This window comes from Astatotilapia calliptera, chromosome 23, assembly GCF_900246225.1.
Source record: "Astatotilapia calliptera chromosome 23, fAstCal1.2, whole genome shotgun sequence".
In the NCBI taxonomy this organism is placed as follows: Eukaryota; Metazoa; Chordata; class Actinopteri; order Cichliformes; family Cichlidae; genus Astatotilapia; species Astatotilapia calliptera.
The window spans coordinates 35084648-35107410 of NC_039323.1; the positions used below are offsets into that span (position 1 = coordinate 35084648).

At 40.7% G+C, this 22763-nt stretch overlaps 1 protein-coding gene and 1 long non-coding RNA gene across 2 annotated transcripts in view; one reads left to right on the top strand and one right to left on the bottom strand.

The window, feature by feature from the left end:
* Positions 1 to 21511, bottom strand: slitrk6 (SLIT and NTRK-like family, member 6). The gene is made up of 2 exons (XM_026158701.1): positions 20896 to 21511; positions 1 to 4221 (listed from the first exon to the last, which is right to left on the bottom strand). Exon 2 carries the CDS (start codon positions 4204 to 4206, stop codon positions 1669 to 1671), a length of 2538 nt encoding a protein of 845 aa, XP_026014486.1. The 5' UTR covers positions 4207 to 4221; positions 20896 to 21511; the 3' UTR covers positions 1 to 1668.
* The window catches only part of LOC113016129 (uncharacterized), a 26978-nt gene continuing 22737 nt past the window's right edge, over positions 18523 to 22763 (top strand). Inside the window, exon 1 of the long non-coding RNA XR_003271195.1 lies at positions 18523 to 20556. This is a non-coding gene — a long non-coding RNA (uncharacterized LOC113016129). The remainder of the gene's footprint in view (positions 20557 to 22763) is intronic.

Below are 22763 nucleotides of genomic sequence, written 5' to 3' on the forward strand. Positions count from 1 at the left end.
TGTATACTGCAATTCTTTATTTCCTCTTTCAATTACAAGTTCTGTTTATACTCTGTACAGCACTGAAGGCACACAAAAAAACAATAGATATAATGGAACATAAGTATATACAAAATATACAGAATAAATAATTAACTCTAGTTAAGTAGAAAAGCTACAGAGTGTGTGCTTACATGAACCGTTCCAAATGTTGAGTTTCCAAGAGTATGAAGAGCAAACAGTATAAATGCAGAATAACGACAATGTCTACATTGCACATGTCACTCGCCAACTCGTCAGCTGTTTATAATGTGAGCTGGGAAACAGAGAGAAGTCGGCTGGAGTCTGTTTTCTATCAGGCTGTCTGTGGAAAACTGGACCTTCGCTCGCTTTCGGGCAATGTTATGTTCCAGGAAGTTAATAAATGTCAGCACGAGGAACGAACAATGTTCCCAAATGCTGTTGTCAGACAGAAAATAGTGGCACACGTCTCACACACAGACACTCAGACACACACAGATCAATGATATTCCACATTAGTGGCTTTTTCATCAAAAGCTTAAAAAAAAACAACAAAACAAATTTCAGCAGGACTCTGATTGTCATGCACCATCTTATGGCATTTGATTAGTGCAATGCATTTTTACAACATTACAGTGGTGTATATACTTTACTTGAAGTGCTCTACTTACTGACTCAAGAAATAAAGACGTAGCTTGTACAAAAATAAATAAAGTTCCTATGTCGTGTCAATTAACTGACAGAAGGATAGCTTTCAAACTGCACTCCTATCCCTGTATTTTTTTTTTTATATATATATATATATATTTTTATGTACATGTTGGCAATTTGCTGACTCTTCGGCACAATGAGCATTCTGGTTGCGGCAATCCAGCTGGCTTATGTTGACAGAGGATGTAATCAGGTCATACCCAGAGTCAGGGTAAACTGATTAAACAGCATTTCTGGGTCAAGTGATGATTGAAATTCACTCACTTCTTCCCAAACATCTGCTTTATTCCGTCGGGATGTTGGAGCGTGAGGGGGATGGGGAGGGTGCTATGTGGATCGATTCATTTGGCTGCAGTAACACAGCAGAGATGTAATTAATCATTTAAAAAAAACAAAAAAAGTTGGTTTCAACACAGGTCTGTTCAACAGACTGTGAGTTTTAACCTCTTAAACATCCAACAGGGTTCGTATTAGGGTTGGGGTTTAGGGTATTTTCATAAAGCAGAAGCTGATGCTGTTTAAATGAAGCTCTGTAGTTTTCATCTAACAGTCTGTGTGTGAATGGTGTGTTCCCCTTAACCCTAATCCTGAACTCAACCCTAGACAGCACACGCTCATCTCGCGTTAGGTTCGGGTTTTGTTTTGGCCACAGCAAACTGAATCTTTGAAGATGATGTTATATTTCAAATGACGTCTCAGTGGTCCTGTGGAGATTAAGCGGTTAAGTTATATTTGGCCATAAATAATGACACCTTTTACCAGCTACATAACATGGCTGTCAACAGATGAAACATAACAAAAGAATCAACCAATTACATTCTGTGCTACAATTTAAGAGATGTGCCCATCATATATCTATATTTATATTTTACACTGTGGCAAGTACAAGAGGGCAAAAAGGACAAGGCACTTAGATCAAACATTTTATGTATATATATTTATTATAACTTCATAAGCTCAGTTAAATGCAGTTTGATGCTCCAGAACTTCCAAATAGTCTGGTTCAGTATGCAGGTTAGCTTTGAGTTCAAAGTACTCGTTTTTTGTTTGCTCAAGCATGACCTTGTGCGGTCTTGAGTACATAATTGTCTCCATTAGTTTCACCTCCTCCTGGTGCCCTGGGACCTGCATGTCTACAGCAGGCTGAAGCTGAGGCATATTTTTTCTCAGGTATTCTGTTATTCCCAGCTGCTGCAGCTCCTTCTCCCTCTCCAGAATGTTCCTGTACAAGGAGTTGGGGTTGCTGAGAGTGACAAACTCCGCGGGGCACTCTCCGGGCATGGATCTGAACTTTGAGCTGGGGTTTCCCGTGAGGGGCGACGTGTTCTCCTTCTCCATGATGCTCCGGCAGAGGTGATGCTTGGAGCTGGGCTCGTCGAGGTTATAATCCATATCGGCGTCGTGCTCCTTGTGCTGAGAGCAGTAGGTGGGGTTGCGGCAGATCTGCACGATGGGACTGTGCGACCTGTCCTCGTACAGAGTGGTGGACCCCGTCCTCTGTGTCAGAGTGTGGTGAGTGGTTTTCTGCCCATACATGCTGTAATGCAAGTGAATGGGGGAGCTACTGCTGGTGTTTTCTCGCGGCTGCTCCTCTGCTGCTTTTTTCTTCGCCCTCCGCCGCCGCCGATGCACGACGAACACCACCAGCCCAGCCGAGCAGAATATGACCATGAGGACAAAAACAAGAAGGCTTAAAATGAGCACAGACAGTGGGATAGTGTCTGTGAGTGAGATGAGGAGACTCCTCTCATCGCTGTTGGGCCCCAGGGTGGCTGTCACACTCTCTTCATTTGAGGGCAATGGGTGGTAGGTCCCTAAACCGGGACAAAGCACCTCATGATGAAGGCTTCTCAGGTCAGTCTGCATCACTTTCTTTGGCATGTGACACAAAATGGAGCCCACCACTGTGTCCTTTCTCAGTTTCTCTACCCATTGTTTGAGGCTGAGCAAGTCACAGCTGCAGTCCCAGGGGTTGTCCTCTAAATAAATCTGCTCCAGCGAGTCGAGTTGATCGAGCACGTTGCTCACTGGCAGGTGCATAAGCAGGTTTTTTCTCAGGTTTAATTTGGCGAGAGGCACGTTGCGAAATATCTGCGCTGGAAGAGAGCTGAGCAGGTTGTTATTTAATGACAGCAGCTTCAGGTTTGGCAGGGGATTAAATGTGCCTGGTGCAATCTCTTTGATGAGGTTGTATTCCAGATATAGGTATTCAAGGTTGTGAAGTCCTACAAACATGGTAGAGAAAAGCTTTTCAATTCTGTTGCCGTTTAAGTAGAGCTTTTTCAAGCTGCTTAAGCTGAGGAAAGTTTCATTATCAATGTAATCGATTCTGTTGTTTGCCAAGTTGAGCAATTCTAAACTATCATATGTTACAAAGTCGTACTTCAGAAGTTTCTGAATCATATTTCCCGTCATAACGAGCTTAGTTGGGCTTTCCTTAAGTATTCCGATATCTGACACCTTTTGAATTCCTCGGTCTTGACAATGCATCAAAAACCCAGCCACGGGGTGATTGTGACAAGAACAATGCTCCACACAAGGACTGCTGGGAATGTGAGATGGTGTCGGGATTCTGCCGTCATCCTTGGCATTGACCAACTTGGGAATCTGAGCTACTTTGGATGAGGGAGTAACAACCATATCCAGTGACTTTGACGGCTCCTCCAAGGGAATATTGGCGTGGGATGGACAGAGGATGTCCCGCTTCACCTTTGCCAGAATGGACCCCTTGAGGTCATGTGGTGTGGTGCAGATCACATCGCTGATTGATGATTGGGCTCTCATGTTCTCCATCCAGATTTTTAAATGTAAAATGTCACAGTTACAGACCCAGTCATTGTCTTCTAGGAGGAGTTCCATTATGCGCCCAATATGCTCCAAAAAGCCGACATAGGGCAGTGTCTGGAGCTTGTTGCCACGCAGGTCCAGGTGGGTGAGTGGTACAAATCGGAAAATGTTGCTGGGTAAAAACTCGATGGAATTGTCATTGAGGATGAGGACCTTGAGGCGGATCAGTTTGTTGAAGGCCCCTGGCTCGATGACCCGTATGAAATTTGTGTCAGCTTGGAGAAATTCCAAATTCACCAGGCCTTGAAAAGTGTCCTCTTTCAGTGTGACGAGGAAATTGCTATTTATATGGAGTTTTTTCAGCGAACCGAAAGTGCTAAAGACCCCTGGCTCCAGCTCTTGTATACTATTACCCCCGATGTGCAGTGAAAGGGCACTCTTAAGCCCTTCCATTTCCTCAGCACGGAGCTCAACCAAGTCATTCTTGTAAAGGTTCAGGTGGAAGGGCACACCTGCTGGGACTTTGATTTGGGAGATTTTGCTGATGTTTCTCTGCTCGCAGTTAAGATGAAAGATGCCGTCTTTTCTCTCGCAAGAGCACAAGGAGTCACAAGACTCACTAATGGAGGATGATGCCTCTGAGGGATGGATATCTTGGGATTGGACCGCAGCGAGAAACAAGCCGATGAAAATGACACAAGGCAGCATTTCGGCCTGAGAAATCTGTGAAGAAAGGATGGGCAGAAGGGGTGGGGAGGAAAAAGAAAAGTGTTAAGCAACTATGTTGCAGAAGGTCAAACTCAAACACGATGTCCTAAATAACTGTGCCACTTACACGTAGCATTAAAATTATATTCAGTCTCATTGTCAGTGATCCAAATGTCATTTAAGTTTCATATGTTACAACAGCAAGTTTATGTTATGTATGTGTAAAAGTGTAAAATTATATTTATGAGTGCATCATATGCATGACGAGTAACACAGTTCTTGGGTCAAAGCCTTTATGTAGTGTAGAACTGTCCTTGCACAGCCTTAATTGCATGAAAAATATATAAGACTAGAAAACAATGCTAACAGTGTCCAGTATTCTCTACACATTGTGTTCAATTTATATGAAACGCTCATTCGTTTTAATACAATTTCCCACTCCCTCTTATAGTCAGCATGCTTTACCTATATTTAGATTTATACTTGCACACTCTGATTTATTTACGAATATTCTCTTGATTTATTGACTTTTTAACGTATGACTATGCTGCAATACGAAAGAGACCATCTTTGTGAGTAAATTATATCGTATTAATTTCTTATGAGATATACAATACATGAATGAATTTCATGCAAACTTGTGAGGCAAACAGGACAACCAGATCTCTGTTGATCATCCGTGGCCATCACAAAATCCAACATCTACTGCACAGCAAAGGTACATATTTTGTTATTTTAGTGGAATTGGAAGCAGCTTCACACACTTTATTTTTACTGGAAAAAAAATCTTGGAGCTTCATGTTCTCATCATTTTTTCTTTCACTTTAGTGTGTAATGAATGCACAGCAGTGGGCTTATTTTTCGCAGGCTGTGAGTGTGTGTGTGATCTGAAAACACTGTGTGGTTTTTGAGCTCTGACAAAGCTGTTTTGATGCGACTGGTTTCGCCAGCATTGTCAGAGGTTTAGTAAGGTGTCGTTAACAGTTTTACAAAAAGGGGTGGAGATGTCTTAGCAACTGTGAAAACTCTAAGAAGTATTCTCTTCTTTCTGAATGTTTACACCTATGTTGCCTTTACTCAGTATATGTAGCATCATCTCTAGCTAATGGCACGCCTATTCATCCAATAAAACACTTCAGAATTAAGACTCCCTCCCGGGGCACTGCATTTTACCGATGAGTAAATAAATTCCACAGGGTGAGGACTGAGATCAGGCAGCAACTCTTCCCAGTGACTCAGTGGGATAATGGTACATTATTTAAAAAAAAAAAAAGAGGCAGAGCGAGAGAGAGAGAGACTCATTTGACTGATTTCTCTGCCCTTTATATGCAGGCTCGTCTGAACAAAGACGTAGTGTGAGTCATGCAAATGCAGAAGTCACTTCAATCCATGTCAAAGCAACATTTAGAACAAGCATTCTACATTTAGAACGTGAAATAAATGACCCCGTTTTATTGCAAAACCAGCTAACTCACATGAGGCTGGACTCAAAGAGAATTAAATCTGAGCCAACCCTGTATTCATACATCTGAATTCTTTCAAATACTCTTGACTGTATTATTTTACAAACTATATTAAAGCAATAAACCGAAGCGTGTGGAGGGGCAGCTCGGTCCACTGAAAACCAAATCAAACTGTGAGTAGGATTTATGTTGAATGACAAGGGAAAAGCTGAAATCTGATTTTAATGATGAGCAGCCTGCGCACCACATTGAAATCTATTACATTAAGTCGACTAAAATCCCGATGGATCAAAGGCTAAATCACTCTTGGGGGACTGGTGCAGAAGTGTAGACATCTTCCCTAGATCAAGAATCATCTAGATATTCACTGTTAACGAATGGGATTCTTCAAAGAGGAAAGACGTGAGAGATGACAGCCGTTCTTGTTAACGAATGCGATTAGTAACTGGAAAGCTTCATTCTGGCAAGACGGGGCAAGCCAATCCAGCCTGTGTTTGTCAGAGAGTGAAAGCTATGACTCAAGATATCTATCGAAATAATACTCAACTGTCTCTCTTTACAAAGCTGAGGAAATATCTCCCCTTTACGCAAAGTCAGAGACATGTGGGGCATATTTTCTGGGGGTGTTTGCAGTTGCCTGTGCCCTAAAGCAGTAATAGAAAAAAATATCTTTTTTGGTGTGCAGACTAGAGATACACCCTGTGAATTCATCATCAAAAACCACTCTACTGTTTTGGGGAAAACAACAAAAAGACTTTAAAAAAATGTGAAGTTTTTGATGTGTCAGTTTGGATGCTCAATTTTTTTTTTTGTCCTCTAATTGTAAAGTTTTAGAAAATTACATTTTCTATATAGCCTAGAGATACAGACCAAGGGACCAGCAGGCATTCATGTACCAATTAGCTTAATTACTGTTCTGAAACACATCAGACGTTCAGATTTTAAATGCTTACTACAGTCTGACTATAAATATAACAATTGTTCTGTTTACCAAGTCAAGCAATCCTCACACAACACACACCTAAACCAGGGAGACAACAGAGAGAAGATATCAGCTCCATGAAGCTAAAACATCTCTGAAGTTATTCCCCAACCCTCTCCGTGCCTCTTCTTTCCTTCTTTCAACTTTTTGCCTCCCTCACCATGCCTCCATGCATTTTTGGTGCCACAGGGCAAAGTCAACAGTATTGATGAAAACCAAGACAACTCCATCTTCAACATCTTTGAGGTTCAGGCATATACCCCAAGGTCATTCTCCACATACCTGCAATAACCGATAAGAGACTTTACACTCCTCACTCCATGGACCCGGGAAACACTGAATAGCGAGAACTCTAAGAAATATAAAAACCCTAAGACACTCGTTACATTACCAAAGTAATACATTACTGGTAATGTCACTGAACTCTTACCTAACTCAGATGGCACCAGCTTCAACTCTCATAAGTGCACAAAGCGCCAAAAAGGAAGCTGTAGTAAAAGGAAATGTGTGGACAGTTTTTTCTTTGGCTAGCTTTACAGCATATCTATTTAGACAAGTTTCTGTTTCAGACTGCAAAATCTGGCCTGGGAAGTATTTAAATTAAAGCACATAATGTAATGTTATTACAGTAGTTGAGCATGTCCTCAGCTGCAGCATTTTACACTTTACTGTAACACTTGCAACCGTGAGCAGGCCAGAACACAAAGTGTGCCGGTGAAAAGATGTGTTCATTTTTTTGGGGGGAATGAAAGGAAAAGCGATATATTGAATGCCAAGGAATGGTATTCTTACATTGCTTTGGAAAAAGAAAAACAATTCAATAAAAAGGCACAGAAAATTTGCAACACCTATAATTCCTGCAGTGCTTAATAAAGACAAGTTTACAACGTTTGGGGGAGGGAGGTGAAAAAAACCCCATCAACCCACCAAGCAGAAAAACGTAGTCTAACGAACACAGATATTCGATGTCAAGTTTTTCACTGATGGTATTTTTTTGCGACTGAGTGATTTCTGTTGTTTTAATTATAGTAAAAGTGCAACTGCTCAACAGTGGTTAGCCACAAGTGGAAATTTTTGATATACCAAACCCAAGCGGCATACAGGTGAGACAACCGTAGTAGTCCACAAACGTTTCTCCTCAGGTCATTTTAAAAATTTCCTCCATGAAGCAAGCTTTCTTGCTAATGTATGCACCTCAATGCTGTTACAAGTGTCCCTTTAGTGAGCAGGTTGCATGTGGGAGATCCTGAAGGGGAGAAAGAAAAGATGGCTGGATGGATATTACATTCCTCCAATAACACCTCTGATTCTACCACAGAAAACAGCTTCTTCTTCACTTCTTCCCTGCCATGCTGATTACTGAGAGAAACAAATGCTTTCAAACCCATGCTAATAACATATTGCAGATTGCAGGTAACAAACCGCACCTGCATCATTAGCCAATTCCTCACACCCTCATCTGTTCTTCTCGTCCGTGACCCTACACAAGTTTCTGAATTGGATATTACTAAAATACACTGTCTGTTTCTGTGTTAGCAGATCAACAGCAGACCTTTAAACTCCTGTTGTTCTCAGATTACAGTCTCCTGTTAATTTGACCTGCTTAGTAAATCTGGTCCTGAATGCACTAATAATCTCGTGATCCCCTCCCTTACTCATTTCTACAGGGAATCACCACAACATCAGGCAGAATGCACAGGAATAATTAGTTGAATGTTCTTGCCTCGAGGGAAATCTGGCGCTCTGAATCTGACTGGACAGGAGTACAACAATAAGGAGACCAACCACTCTTTGAGAAAGACAAGTTGCTCATTATAGATCACTCACTGAGCTACTGTTTAGATACACAAAGGATGAAAATGGCTCTCAAACAGTGATGATGTCTTTTAAACTGTAGACTATTCTGCATTTATGTTCCTGTCATCTATCCGGTATGTCGTACAGAATTGAAAATGTCAGATTATTATTTCCCTTTTGTCCAACCAACAATCCACAAAGCAAATAGATTTGAATAATGTGTTGTAGTTTTAAACTTTGTAATAGTTGAATGCAGTTTATAAAATCCCAAATATAACACATCATTCTGGTGTTCTGCAGTCTAAGTTTTACTTAGTGTGATCTTAATAATCTTTGGCTCGGTTTCTATGATTTCACCTCTTATGATTCTTGCTCAAATGAGGTGAGGAGGAGGGAAACTGAGGAAGAATTAAGGACTTTATGGATTGGCGTGAATTTGAGAGTCCAGCAGGTGGTGGACAGAAGACTGCTCTTGAAGCTGAAATCAGCCAAAGGGACTGCACCCTTTATTGGCTGTTTTATGTATTTATACAGGAGAACTTTATTAGGAATAGTTATTGTTTTGCTATTTGGGATATGTGGTGTCATATCTGTGTTGAACCTGCCAGGTCAATGTAATTTCCTGCTAAGGATTAATCATGGATATATCTGTTTATGTTTCTAATTAACATCACGTTGGCATGTCTTCAAAACACTGCAGTCAAGCGGTCACTAAATAAATAAAAACGTAGATTAAGAATCAATAGACATTTATCATTTAATGGTCTCTGCAATAATTTATCTTTACAGATGGCTAAGCAAACTCATTAAAAGAGGAGGTAAAGTGATGGAAGAGAGGTATCAGAATTGGCTATAGGCCACCAAATTTAAGCTTTCAAAGCCAAAATTTTCTCTGAGTGGTGGAATTGCCCTTAGACCTTTCCAGCTGCTTGCCCCCCCCCCCCCCCCACGTCCATGTGGAAAGGCATGGCATTTATTTTAGAAATCAGTCTTTCGCTTCTGAATTCTTATTGCAAAAAGCAACAAGAATGAAAGAAAATATTTGAATCAACTTTTTAAAGTCTGTATTTGAAAAGACATACTCACAGATTCCATATACGAAAAGAAGATATTAATGTAAAATCAAACACTGGCAAAACTTCTAAGCTGTGAACAACTTCCACATTTATACAGTTAGACATCACTGGGAGTTAAGCAATAATCATTTTCAAGCATTTCTATGCAGAACATTGAGAAATGTGACTATGTACTCGTGTTTAGCAATTAAAGATAATGTGACAAACCAAAATGAGACACAAAAATCTCATTCGTCAAACCTATTAAATTTACATTGTTTAGACAGCGATAATATTCAGACAACATCTCCCAAATCTAGTGCTGAATAATAACTGCAGCATTTCCCTTTTTATTATTTATATACATTTGATTGCTCAGGAGTCTGGTGGAAGTCATGGGACCCAAGGCGCTCACCTTTGTGACCCTAATGGCTTGTAGGATAATATGAAATGGAAAAAAAAAGACTATTAACAGATGTTATCGCGTGCTGCATGATAACACTGCAGAGAGCAGATAGAGAACGGCAGTAGTTTGATGCTCTCTTCCTACTGGATTTCAAACAGACTCCTCTTAACTGATCCATTTTTCAAGCAATCAATGTTGCATGGAAGTCGGTGTGATGGGCGCAGGAGATGAAACATTCTTCCAGTGCCAGTCTGCTGCTGCACTCTCTCTTTTTTTTTTTTTACACATTCAAATGTTCATCTCGTGCTGTTCAGACAATTCAATTAGAGATCTACTGAAGCCCTATGAGATCGCTCCTCATGCATGCGAGCGAAGCCAACTCATCACCCAAAATCGAATCAGATGAGTGAAAAAAAAAGAAAAAAGGAAAAGCAGCATGGAGCGAAGGAGAGTAAGACATCAGAGAGAAAGTGAGGAAAAAGTCTGTTGATGGAATATTAATCATAGGCCGGGTTCTTTACCATCGCTGGAACATACACAGGAGGCTTTGTCCATTTATAAAACCAATAAACACCCTGTTAATGCTTCTGCTGGACCGGTTATAAATTGTATTGTTCCAGTGCAGTGAAACAGTCCATAATATCACGGAACACCCACAGTGAGTCCACTGCCCCCCGTGGGTATAATATGTCAGAGTGACAAGGCCTCTTCTATGTGACTGTGCGAGCACTCTCACACAGAAAGCCATGAATACACAAATGCTTATCTTCCACGCAGACTTTTACAGCACTGCTGTAAATAAATGTTGTCTTTTTATATGTTCATTAGTGTGTCCATTCAGACAAGTGCACGCATGATATCTGAGATGATGTAAGCAGCCAAATGACTTTAAATAACCAAAGATAAGTATATCCAAAAACTTTTTGCATGCATTTTCAATATGAAACTCACTTTTGTGTGTGTTATCAATGAAGCGTATCCCTTTGTTTTACACAGGAGCATTTTCATCTTGACCCTAAGTAATCTTTCTAATCAGTGTAAAGGAAGTTTTAAAAAGCCTGTGGAATGATCACTGATGTCTGCCTGCAGCTGCCTTTGCCTCAAACACTTTGCTGGTCTCTCAGTCCACTTTCAGTGGCGCTCGGCAGAGGTGCCAGTTATTTGTTGGTCTTAGTTCTCCATTGTTTCCCCATAGCTACTATACAGGTCCCCTGAAGCACACAATAGCCCCTTGTTTCCCCCATAGACATCCTCCAATGGAGGCTGTAAGCCAGGACGTCTGGCTGCCCTTGCGAAACTGGGTTTAGGGTCAATAACACCCGCTAGTGTACGCCTAACTCCATAGAGGACAACCATGCGTCACTCTCACTGAACCTAAAAAATTAAAAAATTCCTCTCCTTATATGAAATTTGCTCCAACTTTAAAGTTTAATACATGCAGCATGTTTGATCAGGTGACCAATGTGTTAAATCATCAAGATTTCAATAATTGAGCTAAATGATATGGTTGCCATAATCACGCAGCCCTAGAAACAACGCAATCAAGTTTTATTCTTATCAACATTTCTGTTGGACAAGTCACTTTCGAACAGGCAGATGAGTCCAGAATTCATTACTTGGTAATCTAATGTATCACATAAGTAGTGTGAGAAAGCGATGCAGCTGAGCAGACCTTTGCTGATAAACTTGGAGCATGTCCCTTTGCAAAAGTCACCAAAAATCCACACTGCTATGGATTCTGACAAAGACATCTCACTGCTGACAGCATTTCAGTATGAATGGACTGAATGTGGCTTTATCACAGCTTGACTGTGACAAACTTTAAAATGACAACTGTATTGGGCATTCCTTTGCAAAGCCAGGGTTCATACTAAGCATGCCATCCTTACTGAACAGCTCGTGTGCCCTTGCTTGCCATTGATTTTTGCACTCTTTACGCCCCTGACAGCACACTGCAGCACCACTTATTTACCATCTGTACATTTGTCATAGTTTCTAGTGGACTGACAAAGACACACACACTATAGATACAGTATATGACAACAAAACAAGGACCTGGATTTGCACTGTACTAAGTATGAATGCACACCATCCGGTTGACAGTTCCGAACATTATTTTTAGATAATATGAACACAGTCATAGTCGTGTTCTGTCCTCGTCACTGTCAAAGTAAAGCACGCTAGAGCCACAAATAGCCCATAAGGCATAATTCCTTCTTCTGTTGCAGGAGGCAACCTGATGTAGCATGAAAGACTTGTTATCCCTAGTGGCACCCCGATGGATAGAGCCATTCTCTTAGCTCGCTCAAGAGTGATAAAAGTCACTCCAAATTAGTGTTTTGGACATATCATGGAGATGTCTTGTGGATATCTCACAATATTATTGGCTTTTCACTTGCTCTTAAAAGCATTAGTCACCTCGGTTCTTAGCATTTTATGACCTTAGTCCTCCTCATTGCTAGGCTACCTGCAGCTGCGATGATTAATGGATCCTGACAACAGGGTGGTTGAAAGAGTAGAGTTTAATTCACTGAAGTCTGAAGTTCTCTGACAGTTTAATCCACCTGTTCACCACCCGCAGCAATAATGTAAATATAATCTGTACCAGCACCGTGAGACTGAAATCCAAGCAGGTTTAGAATCAGGATTCTACAAAACAACTTTTATTCAAACATATGAGCCAACATCTGACATGTATTGTATTGTTCTGCATATGGTTAATGAGGATTCACATGTACAAGGATCAGGTTTCAGAGCTCTTGCCTGTCAAGTCCCTGTGAATGGAGCGATATCATGTGTTTCCCAACGGAATTGTTGATCTATTGCTTCATTTTGCTTGCGGTGCTTGTGCTGAAACGTTTATCAAAACTTTCCGTGTGCCAGCGCAAGTGAAAGTGACTGTATTGCATTTATTCAAATTTGAATCAAACATGCATAAAAACAAATCCAGTAAACCAATGTTAAAGACATTTCAGCTGTACATATTTAGTTGGATTTTAGTTTTGTAAGTGCAGTAGGTATGACTGATTTAGATTTTAATTTAAAAAATAAAAGTTCAAAACGTTTTTTTAGCTCCTAGTTTTAGTTTTAGTTAACTAAAGTGCATCCACCTGTTAACGGTCTATATACATCTATTTTATAAAATATATATATTAACACTGACTGAACTTTCTGGCCCTTTGTTTCAGCATGGTGGAGGTTTTAGTGGAAGTATTGTGCTTTCAAACAGGCCAACAAAGATCCTTTTAGCTGTGTTGGAAGCACACAGCCTTGGTGATCAGGGGAGCGAGGCTGATAGCACACGCTCTGCTGGCTGCTACAAGGATTGCATCTTTAGAAACATCATCAGTGTCCCGATGAAAAAAAAAAATGAAAAGAAAGAAATTCGATTGGCTCTCTGCTTTTCTCATGTTGTTCAGTAGTTCTAACAGCTGGGAGCTCATCCCTATGGTAAGTCATAAGCAGATACTGAACTTCATCATGCATAGAGACCTAATACATCTTTATGGCCATTAACTGACACAGTTAACGCCACAGTTTTGCTTACTCACTACCTTGTGTAACTGCATAGCTTCCTCACTTTCTGCTCTCTGCTGGTGGGCCTTAATTTCTGATAGAGAACATATGCATGATAGAACTAATAATAGAAACACAAAGGCAGTGTGGGATAGGGAGGGAAGAGGGGGTGGCTCAGCTCCCCTGGCAAGCTTGATTTAGAAGGCCTGCATTTCCAATGGTCTGTTTAACTAATGCGCAGTAATTAGTTCTCCTGAAATGAGCAGGCGAGTTACGCCACTGTATAGTAGGATCAAGGTATGTTTTGTAAAAAGACCCATCTGCACCAAACAGATGTATGTTTCTGTATACCTTACTGTCGCTTTAAAAAAAAAAAAAAAAAAAAAAAAAAAAAAAAGGACACTTTCTATTCAGGAGTGACTCACCAGCAGGACTGGCAAAGTGTAGATACATTTGTTCACTATGCTCAATCTAGTTTCAGTGCTACCTGGAAAGTCAGGCAACTGAAAGCAAAGCCAATACTCTAAATAAAGTAGAAAACAGTTTTAATAGAGATTGTTGTGTTATATCATTATGAGATAGCTCTTTGAGAATATTCAGTGAGTGTTTCATATCTTTCTATCTCCAGTGTAACCATCCTTAGTCCTTTCAGCCTTTCAGTTGTTTCTAATGTCGATTTTAAAGCATGCCCTCCATAAAAAAAAGGGCCACAGGGTAATGGTAATGACGGTCTTATGATTCGCTCCATAAATAGGTGTAGATCAGCCACTTGGAAAAAAACAAAAACTTCATTCTCAAAGGAGTCACATATTATAGGTAGACAGGCCTGGCTACTGAGAATAAACAAAAGAAAGGGCACCACCTAGAACATTCTGTCATGTCAGTTAATCACAGCTTGGTTTCTGTGGTCTACAAAAATGCAGGCAAGTTTATAGACAACCTGAAAATCTGAAAATAGAAACTTAAATTATATTAAATCTCTAAAAATACTAACTCGCAACAAAAAACGATTTTTATATTTTCATATGCATTCTAGTTAGATATCTGCAATATACCAATACTGGTCTATTTTGAAACTTTCAATTTGAATTTATAGAAACTTCCTTCCAAAAAAACTACAAATACATAAAGTGATTGTCAAACACAATCGAGCTGTAAGTACATTTTTCATATGACATGATGGATTGTCATGTACTGTGATCACGCTGGATATCCTAACTGTGCAATTATGACTGGTATCATTCAAAAACTAGAGTCTTCGATTATTTTTAAAGCAAGGATTAAACAATATGTTTTCCTCACTGTTAAAATTGATCGTTAGGATAGAAAAGCTCCATTAAGAAAGTTATTTTACCATTTTACACATAGAAGCAGTTTCAGAACATAAAAACATACCCATTTACGCATTTATGTTTGAGATCCAACTCAGAGCTGTTTTACAACATATTCATGCAAATATTTAAAAATGCACAAAAGCCAGGAATTAAAGGGGGTCACCACACGCATTGCAGTAATGTTACAATTAGTTAACAGTCGTCCTCAAATTGGGCATGTGGCTATTTCTGGGAAATGTGAAATGATTTTCGAAAATCCGGTCCTGGCTGATTAATTGTTCTTACAGTCAAACACAGAGCAGCTTCCTGCTCTCTTATTTTGCTCCATTATTTCAAGAGTTTCATCAAATCTGTCATACAGTCGGCCTTGGTAGTTGCCTTTTCTTTAATGCATGCATTGCAGTTTTATGATATTGGCATCAAATCTAATAATTTTTGTACAAATTTCTCCACCTGCTATCTGATGTAAGCCTTTCAAAAAAAAAAAAAACAATCGATGCATGTGCGCCTGGAATTGCCCACCCCTGGGGTAGTGGTTTATCAGTATGTGTTTTCAGATGTCTCTTGGTTCTTAACCTTTATATAACTTTTTTAGCTACCTCCCAGTTTTTGACCACCACCATAAATATGAATGTATTCATAATGACTTGCCCGGTTAAAATATTGTGCAAATGTTTATTGCACAACAGTGCAGACTGGCCCAAGTTCAACTTCAGTGGATATCCTATCAGGACAAAACAAATTTTTTGGATGTAGAATCAAAGCAGTTGTTTCTTCACATTTGGTAATTAGACTTTAGTTACTCGGAGAAGATATGAAACTATTTTTTTAAAACACAGCTTACAAATAAGTACTTGTAACATAGATTTTCTCTGTATAACTCTGCTACACGTTAGACAGCCAGTCACTGAGATCATTAGATCTTCGCACTAGTATGCTGTCTGCTGATTGGCTCTTTAACACTGATGAGATTTACTTCAAATATACTAAAATTTAGTATCAAATAACAAGACATTATCCAACACTTGGTAGGATGTAATCAGTCTGATTTATCAGTTTGATATTCAGCCTTATGTACTACACTCTAGCTTATTGTTCGTCAGCAAAACCATGACGAGTTTACTAACTGAACAAAGTATTATAAAGTCATAAGCTGTTTTTTATGACCACATCTGTTAGTGGCTCTGTTCATTAGTAACAGCTGAATGGTATGTGATCAAGTGACAATTCATCAAGACGCCTACTAAAAGCAAAGAAAGAGGGAAGAAAAATCTACAAGCCATATGTAAACGTTGCCTGTATGTGTTTTATATTTACCTGACAGGATCTAGACTATGATTGTCATAAGCGACTGCACATTTTCACATATGGGTGCAAACTTTGAGCCCATGTGTGTTCATGGGAGAAATGGAAAGATGGTGGCGCAGCTTTTTTAGCTACGTTGAAGGTAATAGGATTAGCACAAAGTCACAGATTTATCTTTTACTGTTTGGGAAACATGGAGATGGATCATACACACACACACCCCCACCACCAATTCTGATTCTCCCTCTGCTCTGCCCTTTCCCTGTTTATTCACCAGGCGCCTCCATAATTCATTACTGTGTCATACTAGAATCAGTATAACTTGCTTTATGATGCAGAGCCAGTAGAGCTAAAACTCCACCCTATCTGACACTTTGGCTGATGCAAATTTGCCTGAAGGAAATCCAGTCTATGGTCAAGGGAAATAAGAAGACTCATTGGAGCTGCCAGTATCAGATGCAGCAGCAGACTTAAGCAGTACACACAGACAGAGGCAGAGCTTACGGACCGATAGTCAAAAACATTTTCAGACTGGCACCATTGAGCAAGAGTGGATGGTTAGATGAGAAGATTGATAGATGTTATGTCTGTTTGACTGCATCAGTAACACCAAGGTGTAATGTCTTTTTAAAAGGAAGATAAAGCTGGTATATTTTTACATAATTCTTGTCTGGACACATAAGACAGCAAATTCAATGCAGATTAAGTTCAAGGTGTCTTGCTTTCAGCCTGTGCATTTTTTTTGTCAGTTAATTGAGTGTGTGACAACTTAACTGCAGAGACTCGAGCTGACCTGCGCCGTCCAGCTAAACAAGACCTTTCAAGACCAATTAAGTGGGAGAGCCACAGCGGGAAGTTAAAGAAGCTGGACAGCATTCTAAGCTCCTGCTAAAACCTGTTATCAGAACAAAAGCTTCAAAGTCAAATATAAGACTCAACGCCACCCATAATTCCCTGTTTGTTTTTGAGATGGATTACTCCGAGCCAAATGAAGTTCCCGGAATCACAACAGACACTGCAGATTAAATGCATATACAGGCAGCACAGCACACGCTGCACGTCTGCCACAAGAAATGTGTACACATCACACGTGACGCTGCTGCAACAGAAGGGAGTGTTGCGTTTCAAACAAAGGTGGGGGGGGTGTTATTGTCCTAAATAATCTGCTCGCTGAGCATTTCATCAGAATGCTAGCAGCAGCCCATCAAATTCTATGTGCTACTTTTCCAGCAGAAGGTTTTACAATATTCATAAAGTGCTTGGCAAAATATAAAGATGGATAGGTAAAGGCTCAACAGCTGGCGATAATGTTTGGTGTCAAGACAATGAACAATGCTGAACTTGTAAAGGTTTTTGAGGTGTGTTGAAAATGTGCAGTACTCAATAGCCAGACTACGAGAGATCTATAGGGACCAAGCTCCGTTCTCATAAATATATAAACATATTTTAGAGCGTAAAATATGCTCTAATATAATTTAATCCCTGCTAGACATTAATGTTTTCCCCAAAATGTGGCCAAAGTATGCACTTTTTTACTGCCCATATCTGGCGCTGACTGACTGCACTGGTCCACCTTAAACAATTCTTATATTAAATGTGTTACAACATTTGGGCCACATCTGGTCCACACTACACTAATTATAACCCACATTAATACCATGTCTGGCCCAAACATCTGAGCTGTCAGTGCCAAAAAGATCCCAGATAAGACCCAGATGTGTTTACTATGTGTAGCAAGAAGCACTTAAAAAAAAAAAGAAAGAAAATCCCTCTCTTCCTTCCCTCAGCCCCAACTGGTCACTGGTCTTATGACCCAGTGTTTTGACTTTTAGTTCATTTTGATGTTTATAGTATGTTTAAGCTCATTAGGTTTCCTATGTTCATTTGCTTATTAGTTCCCCCTTGTGTTTTCAACCCCTGTGACGTCCCCCCTGCCCTTTCATGTCTGAGAGTCTCATGTTGTCAAGTTCATGTTGTCATGTCTGCGTCTCATTGTGGTTCCTGTTTTATTTTGAAGGGGTCCTGTGTTCCTATGTTCAATGTTTTTAGTTTTACTCTCCTCTTGTGATGTCCTTATGTTCATGTGTGTCAGCTGTTTCCCCATGTGTTTCCGTTTCCCTCATTATCCTCCTGTGTGCATTTAGTCCATGTGTCTTCAGTCATTCCTTGTCAGGTCGCCTGCTCATGCACGTCACAACTTCAGGTATCCATGTCAGTTCACCATGTTTAAGGTTTTTTCATGTTTAGTTTTAGTTCACCCAGTTTAGGTTATTGTTTAGTTTCACCTATGCTCTTTGTTTGTACCTTGTTTCCTAGCCTCAATAAACGGCTTGTTTTTTGTAAATCCATGTCACGTTCAGTTTTTGGTCTGCGTTTGAGTCCTCTCTTGCAAACACATACAGTCTGCCTCAGCCAGACTGTGACAATAACTTACAATATAAAGCGCCTTAAAGGTGACTATTGCTTTGATTTGGAGCTATATAAATAAAACTGAACTGAAGTGAATTTTACAGGTGTTTGTGCTCAGTCACTCCTTTGTTATGTTGTGGTTACTCAGGAATGTGCTACCATAAACATGCACTTTAACTGCTCCTGATTGCTTTCTCTTACAATTACAAAGTATTTTAAGAACTTTTTTATCGTGTTATGACAAGTCCTGCCTGCTAATTTACACCTTCCTGCTGTGACACACGACCACGAAAAGCCAGCAACCTTTCTCCACTGAAGGAAAAGAGAGCCTTGTTTACTCCCAGGCTTTTCTCCCCATTTCCCTTGAAGGTCTCCCACCAACAGTTGCGTGCGTCTACTACTTAAAAGTCAGGCGGCTTTTAGCCTGGGGGGCTGAAACAGAATGAGGTGGAGTTTGGGCCGGAGAATGCGAGACAGTTGACTTGTTGCGTCAGGCTAGAGGTTGTTTCATTTCAGCCCGACATGGGATAGCACATTAGAGCCCCACCCCCAAACACCCTAGCAGTCCATGGCTTCAGAGTGCGTATGTGTTTCTGCGCTGCCTTGTTTCTGCGCTCGCTCTGACCGTCTATCAACTTTCCCCGAGCGCCCCTGCAGTGTTCCCAGGCACCAATTACGCCAGGACTTGTCCCTTTCCTCCTCTGGATTGGAAGTGATGCGGCTTGCCCCTACAGGGTCGACACCACCACTACACCCACATATCAGTGAGAGATTCTGCCAGCGCCCGCGGCCCTCCTTCACCACAATCCTGGAGAAATGATAATTATGACATCCACCCACTCAACAGGCATGAGATAGTTCAACTCCCTTGCCCCTTGTTCCAGCATTTTTTTTTTCTTCCTTTTTTTTTTTTTTGACTGATTCAATATTACGTGGGCTCACGCTGCCTACTTCATCTCCGCTCTCTGATACATAACTGCAGGATTTCTCAATCTGACAAACAGCACACTAATATAGTTTCACCATGGCCAGAAGCTCTACCCTCGACCCAGAGCTGGCTCTGAAATCCGCAGACCACTCACACCTGTGGCCAATTTCCTTTTGGCTACTCAACTCATTACAGACAACACCTACCCTATTCAAACATATTTGTGTTTCCCCTTCACTGCAAACAGTTTGTTCAGTTGTAGGGGACTAACCACGACTGCACCACCTGATATCCACAATTAACATCAGCTCTTGTTTCCCCTCTCTCTATAATTCCCTGTGCCTGGGTGACTTTTTTTATTTTATTTAGGTATTATAGCAATGGAGCTACAAAGCTGGAGGGGGGAAAAACAAAAGAAAACTCTTAACACTAGAGAGCCAGACAGGAAAGTTGTGATTAAAAAAAATAAATAATCAAATGTTATGCCATCCAGGGCCTATAACTGGGGCATTACCTTATTAACCATTATTCATCCAAGCAAAAAATTGGGGTCCAGACTCAATTAAGCAAACTTAAAGATAATCAGACAGTGCTTTCCCCATTAACTTGCACTTCCTCTAATTGAAGGGGGAAAGCTGATTAGAAGTAAGGCACAAATGCAGTGCAGATCTATTGAACTGCCTGTGATTAGAGTGTGAACATGCACGCTATAACAGCGCCGTGTGAAACGTAACGAGATTAATTGGCTGGCTCTGCTTCCTGATTGGCTCGGTTCTGTCAGAATTTATGACGCAGCGCCCATTAAAAGACACCTGTGACCACTAACACTAATAAATATTCATACGCCACAGATATAATTAGTGATGGCCGAACGCCAGGAGGGAAGAGCGAAGTGTGAGGCAGCTTCAATCTGTTACCGCGCAGAGCTCTTTTAAAAATGAGCCACTCACTCCAAAGTTTTGTCTTTTTTTTAAAATATATTTTTCCTTGTATGTAATACAAAGCAGAGCACAGGCACACCAGTCCGAATTTCCATAGGGGAGAACAGCGCCGTAGGATACAGTAACTGTGTGTGGCAGACAGCCAGGTGTGCTCGAGGTAATGGAGCCCCCTCAGGAAAACTCACAGCTCCTTCTCTGTTCCTGTCAAGTCCAGGTACTATTTTTTATTTATTTTTTTCTTTAAAGCTGTTTTCTGCCTGTGCTTTCTGACAATCTACACCCTCTGTTTTATAGCAGGTTTTTAAGGGGGGATAAAACTGGATGGTTACGGCACTGCAACATTCTTTAGCTAGTTAGAACGTGCCCGTAATGGACGCGGATTCCTTATCATTTAAGCTAACCCCAATAAACAAAACAAAAAAAAAAAGGGGGGGGGGGGGCAGTTATTTAATTGCAATGAAACAGAAATAAACTTTCCATAAATCACATCTGATCCATAACTGACAGAACATTGACAGAAAAATATTTACATTCACCGTAAAGTGACACTTACCGGATAAAACTGTTGAAGAAAGACGATGTTTAAGTCCAAATTTCACTGTACTTGGTCCATCAGTTAATGCGGGTAACCCACCACCTTTAAAAAGAGGAGAGGGGGGACGCGCAGGCTAACAGTTTCACTACAGTCCACGAAGCTCCTTATAAAACAGGCTGACACACTACAAAACTTCACAGGTTCCGTCAGTCCTCTCCCTTTTCCTTTGCGGTTCCTCACACACACACACTCTCACACGCTTAATTATTCCGATACACCAGGACGCTTTGCGGTGAGGTTTCACTCCGGTCCCGGGATGATGAGCAGCCCGCAGCCTTCCTCCTTCCAGTCTCTCCACAGTCAATTAGGATTAAGTTGCAGGTTCGAGGCGACAGTGTTAAAACATTGTTGCCATTAAAGCGGGGCTATTCTTTAATCTCTCTTTTTTTCTAATTATGCTTCTACGGTCAACTTAAAATAAAATAAAAATACAATGCCAGCGCGTGCCGTACCCTGCTCTCGCGCTGCGCCGCGCGCTCTGTGTAGTTAACCAATCTGCGATATATTGGAGTTGCTCGGTAATTTGCATGCTGTAGAGGTGGACTACAAGGAGGCAAGGCGGCGTCAAGGCGACCGCAGCACGCGGCTCTCCCGGAGACATTCAGACTTTCAGAATAAAAGCCTGGAGTAGATCAAATGCATTTATTTATTTTTATTTAAGCCTCTTTAATGTTTTGATCAATTTTACGACTTTTATCTATCACAAAACATAATTTAAATTATATTTAATCACTCTAAAAAATGACCATACAAATATTTTTCATTTCTTTCCAACAACTGCCAGCCAACCAGAAAAAAACAAACAAACAAACAAAAGAAACGTTTATTCACGAAGGGATATCATGCAACTTCCGGTACTTTAGTGTCTCTATATCGGGCAGTTTTATGCAACTGGGAAAGCACTGAAACGGCTATACAGAGCTCCTCCTCTTGGAGATTCTCACAATAGACCGAGAAAAAAAAACTCTTACACTGATAGGCTTTAAATAGCCTGGCTGCAGCACCAAGACCAAAGAATGCCTATATCAGCCATACAGTGGGGCAAAAAAGTATTTAGTCAGCCACCGATTGTGCAAGTTCCCCCACCTAAAATGATGACAGAGGTCAGTAATTTGCACCAGAGGTACACTTCAACTGTGAGAGACAGAATGTGAAAAAAAAATCCATGAATCCACATGGTAGGATTTGTAAAGAATTTATTCGTAAATCAGGGTGGAAAATAAGTATTTGGTCAATAACAAAAATACAACTCAATACTTTGTAACATAACCTTTGTTGGCAATAACAGAGGTCAAACGTTTACTATAGGTCTTTACCAGGTTTGCACACACAGTAGCTGGTATTTTGGCCCATTCCTCCATGCAGATCTTCTCGAGAGCAGTGATGTTTTGGGGCTGTCGCCGAGCAACACGGACTTTCAACTCCCGCCACAGATTTTCTATGGGGTTGAGGTCTGGAGACTGGCTAGGCCACTCCAGGACTTTCAAATGCTTCTTACGGAGCCACTCCTTTGTTGCCCGGGCGGTGTGTTTTGGATCATTGTCATGTTGGAAGACCCAGCCTGGTTTCATCTTCAAAGTTCTCACTGATGGAAGGAGGTTTTGGCTCAAAATCTCACGATACATGGCCCCATTCATTCTGTCCTTAACACGGATCAGTCGTCCTGTCCCCTTGGCAGAAAAACAGCCCCATAGCATGATGTTTCCACCCCCATGCTTCACAGTAGGTATGGTGTTCTTGGGATGAGACTCAGTATTCTTCGTCCTCCAAACACGACGAGTTGAGTTTATACCAAAAAGTTCTACTTTGGTTTCATCTGACCACAT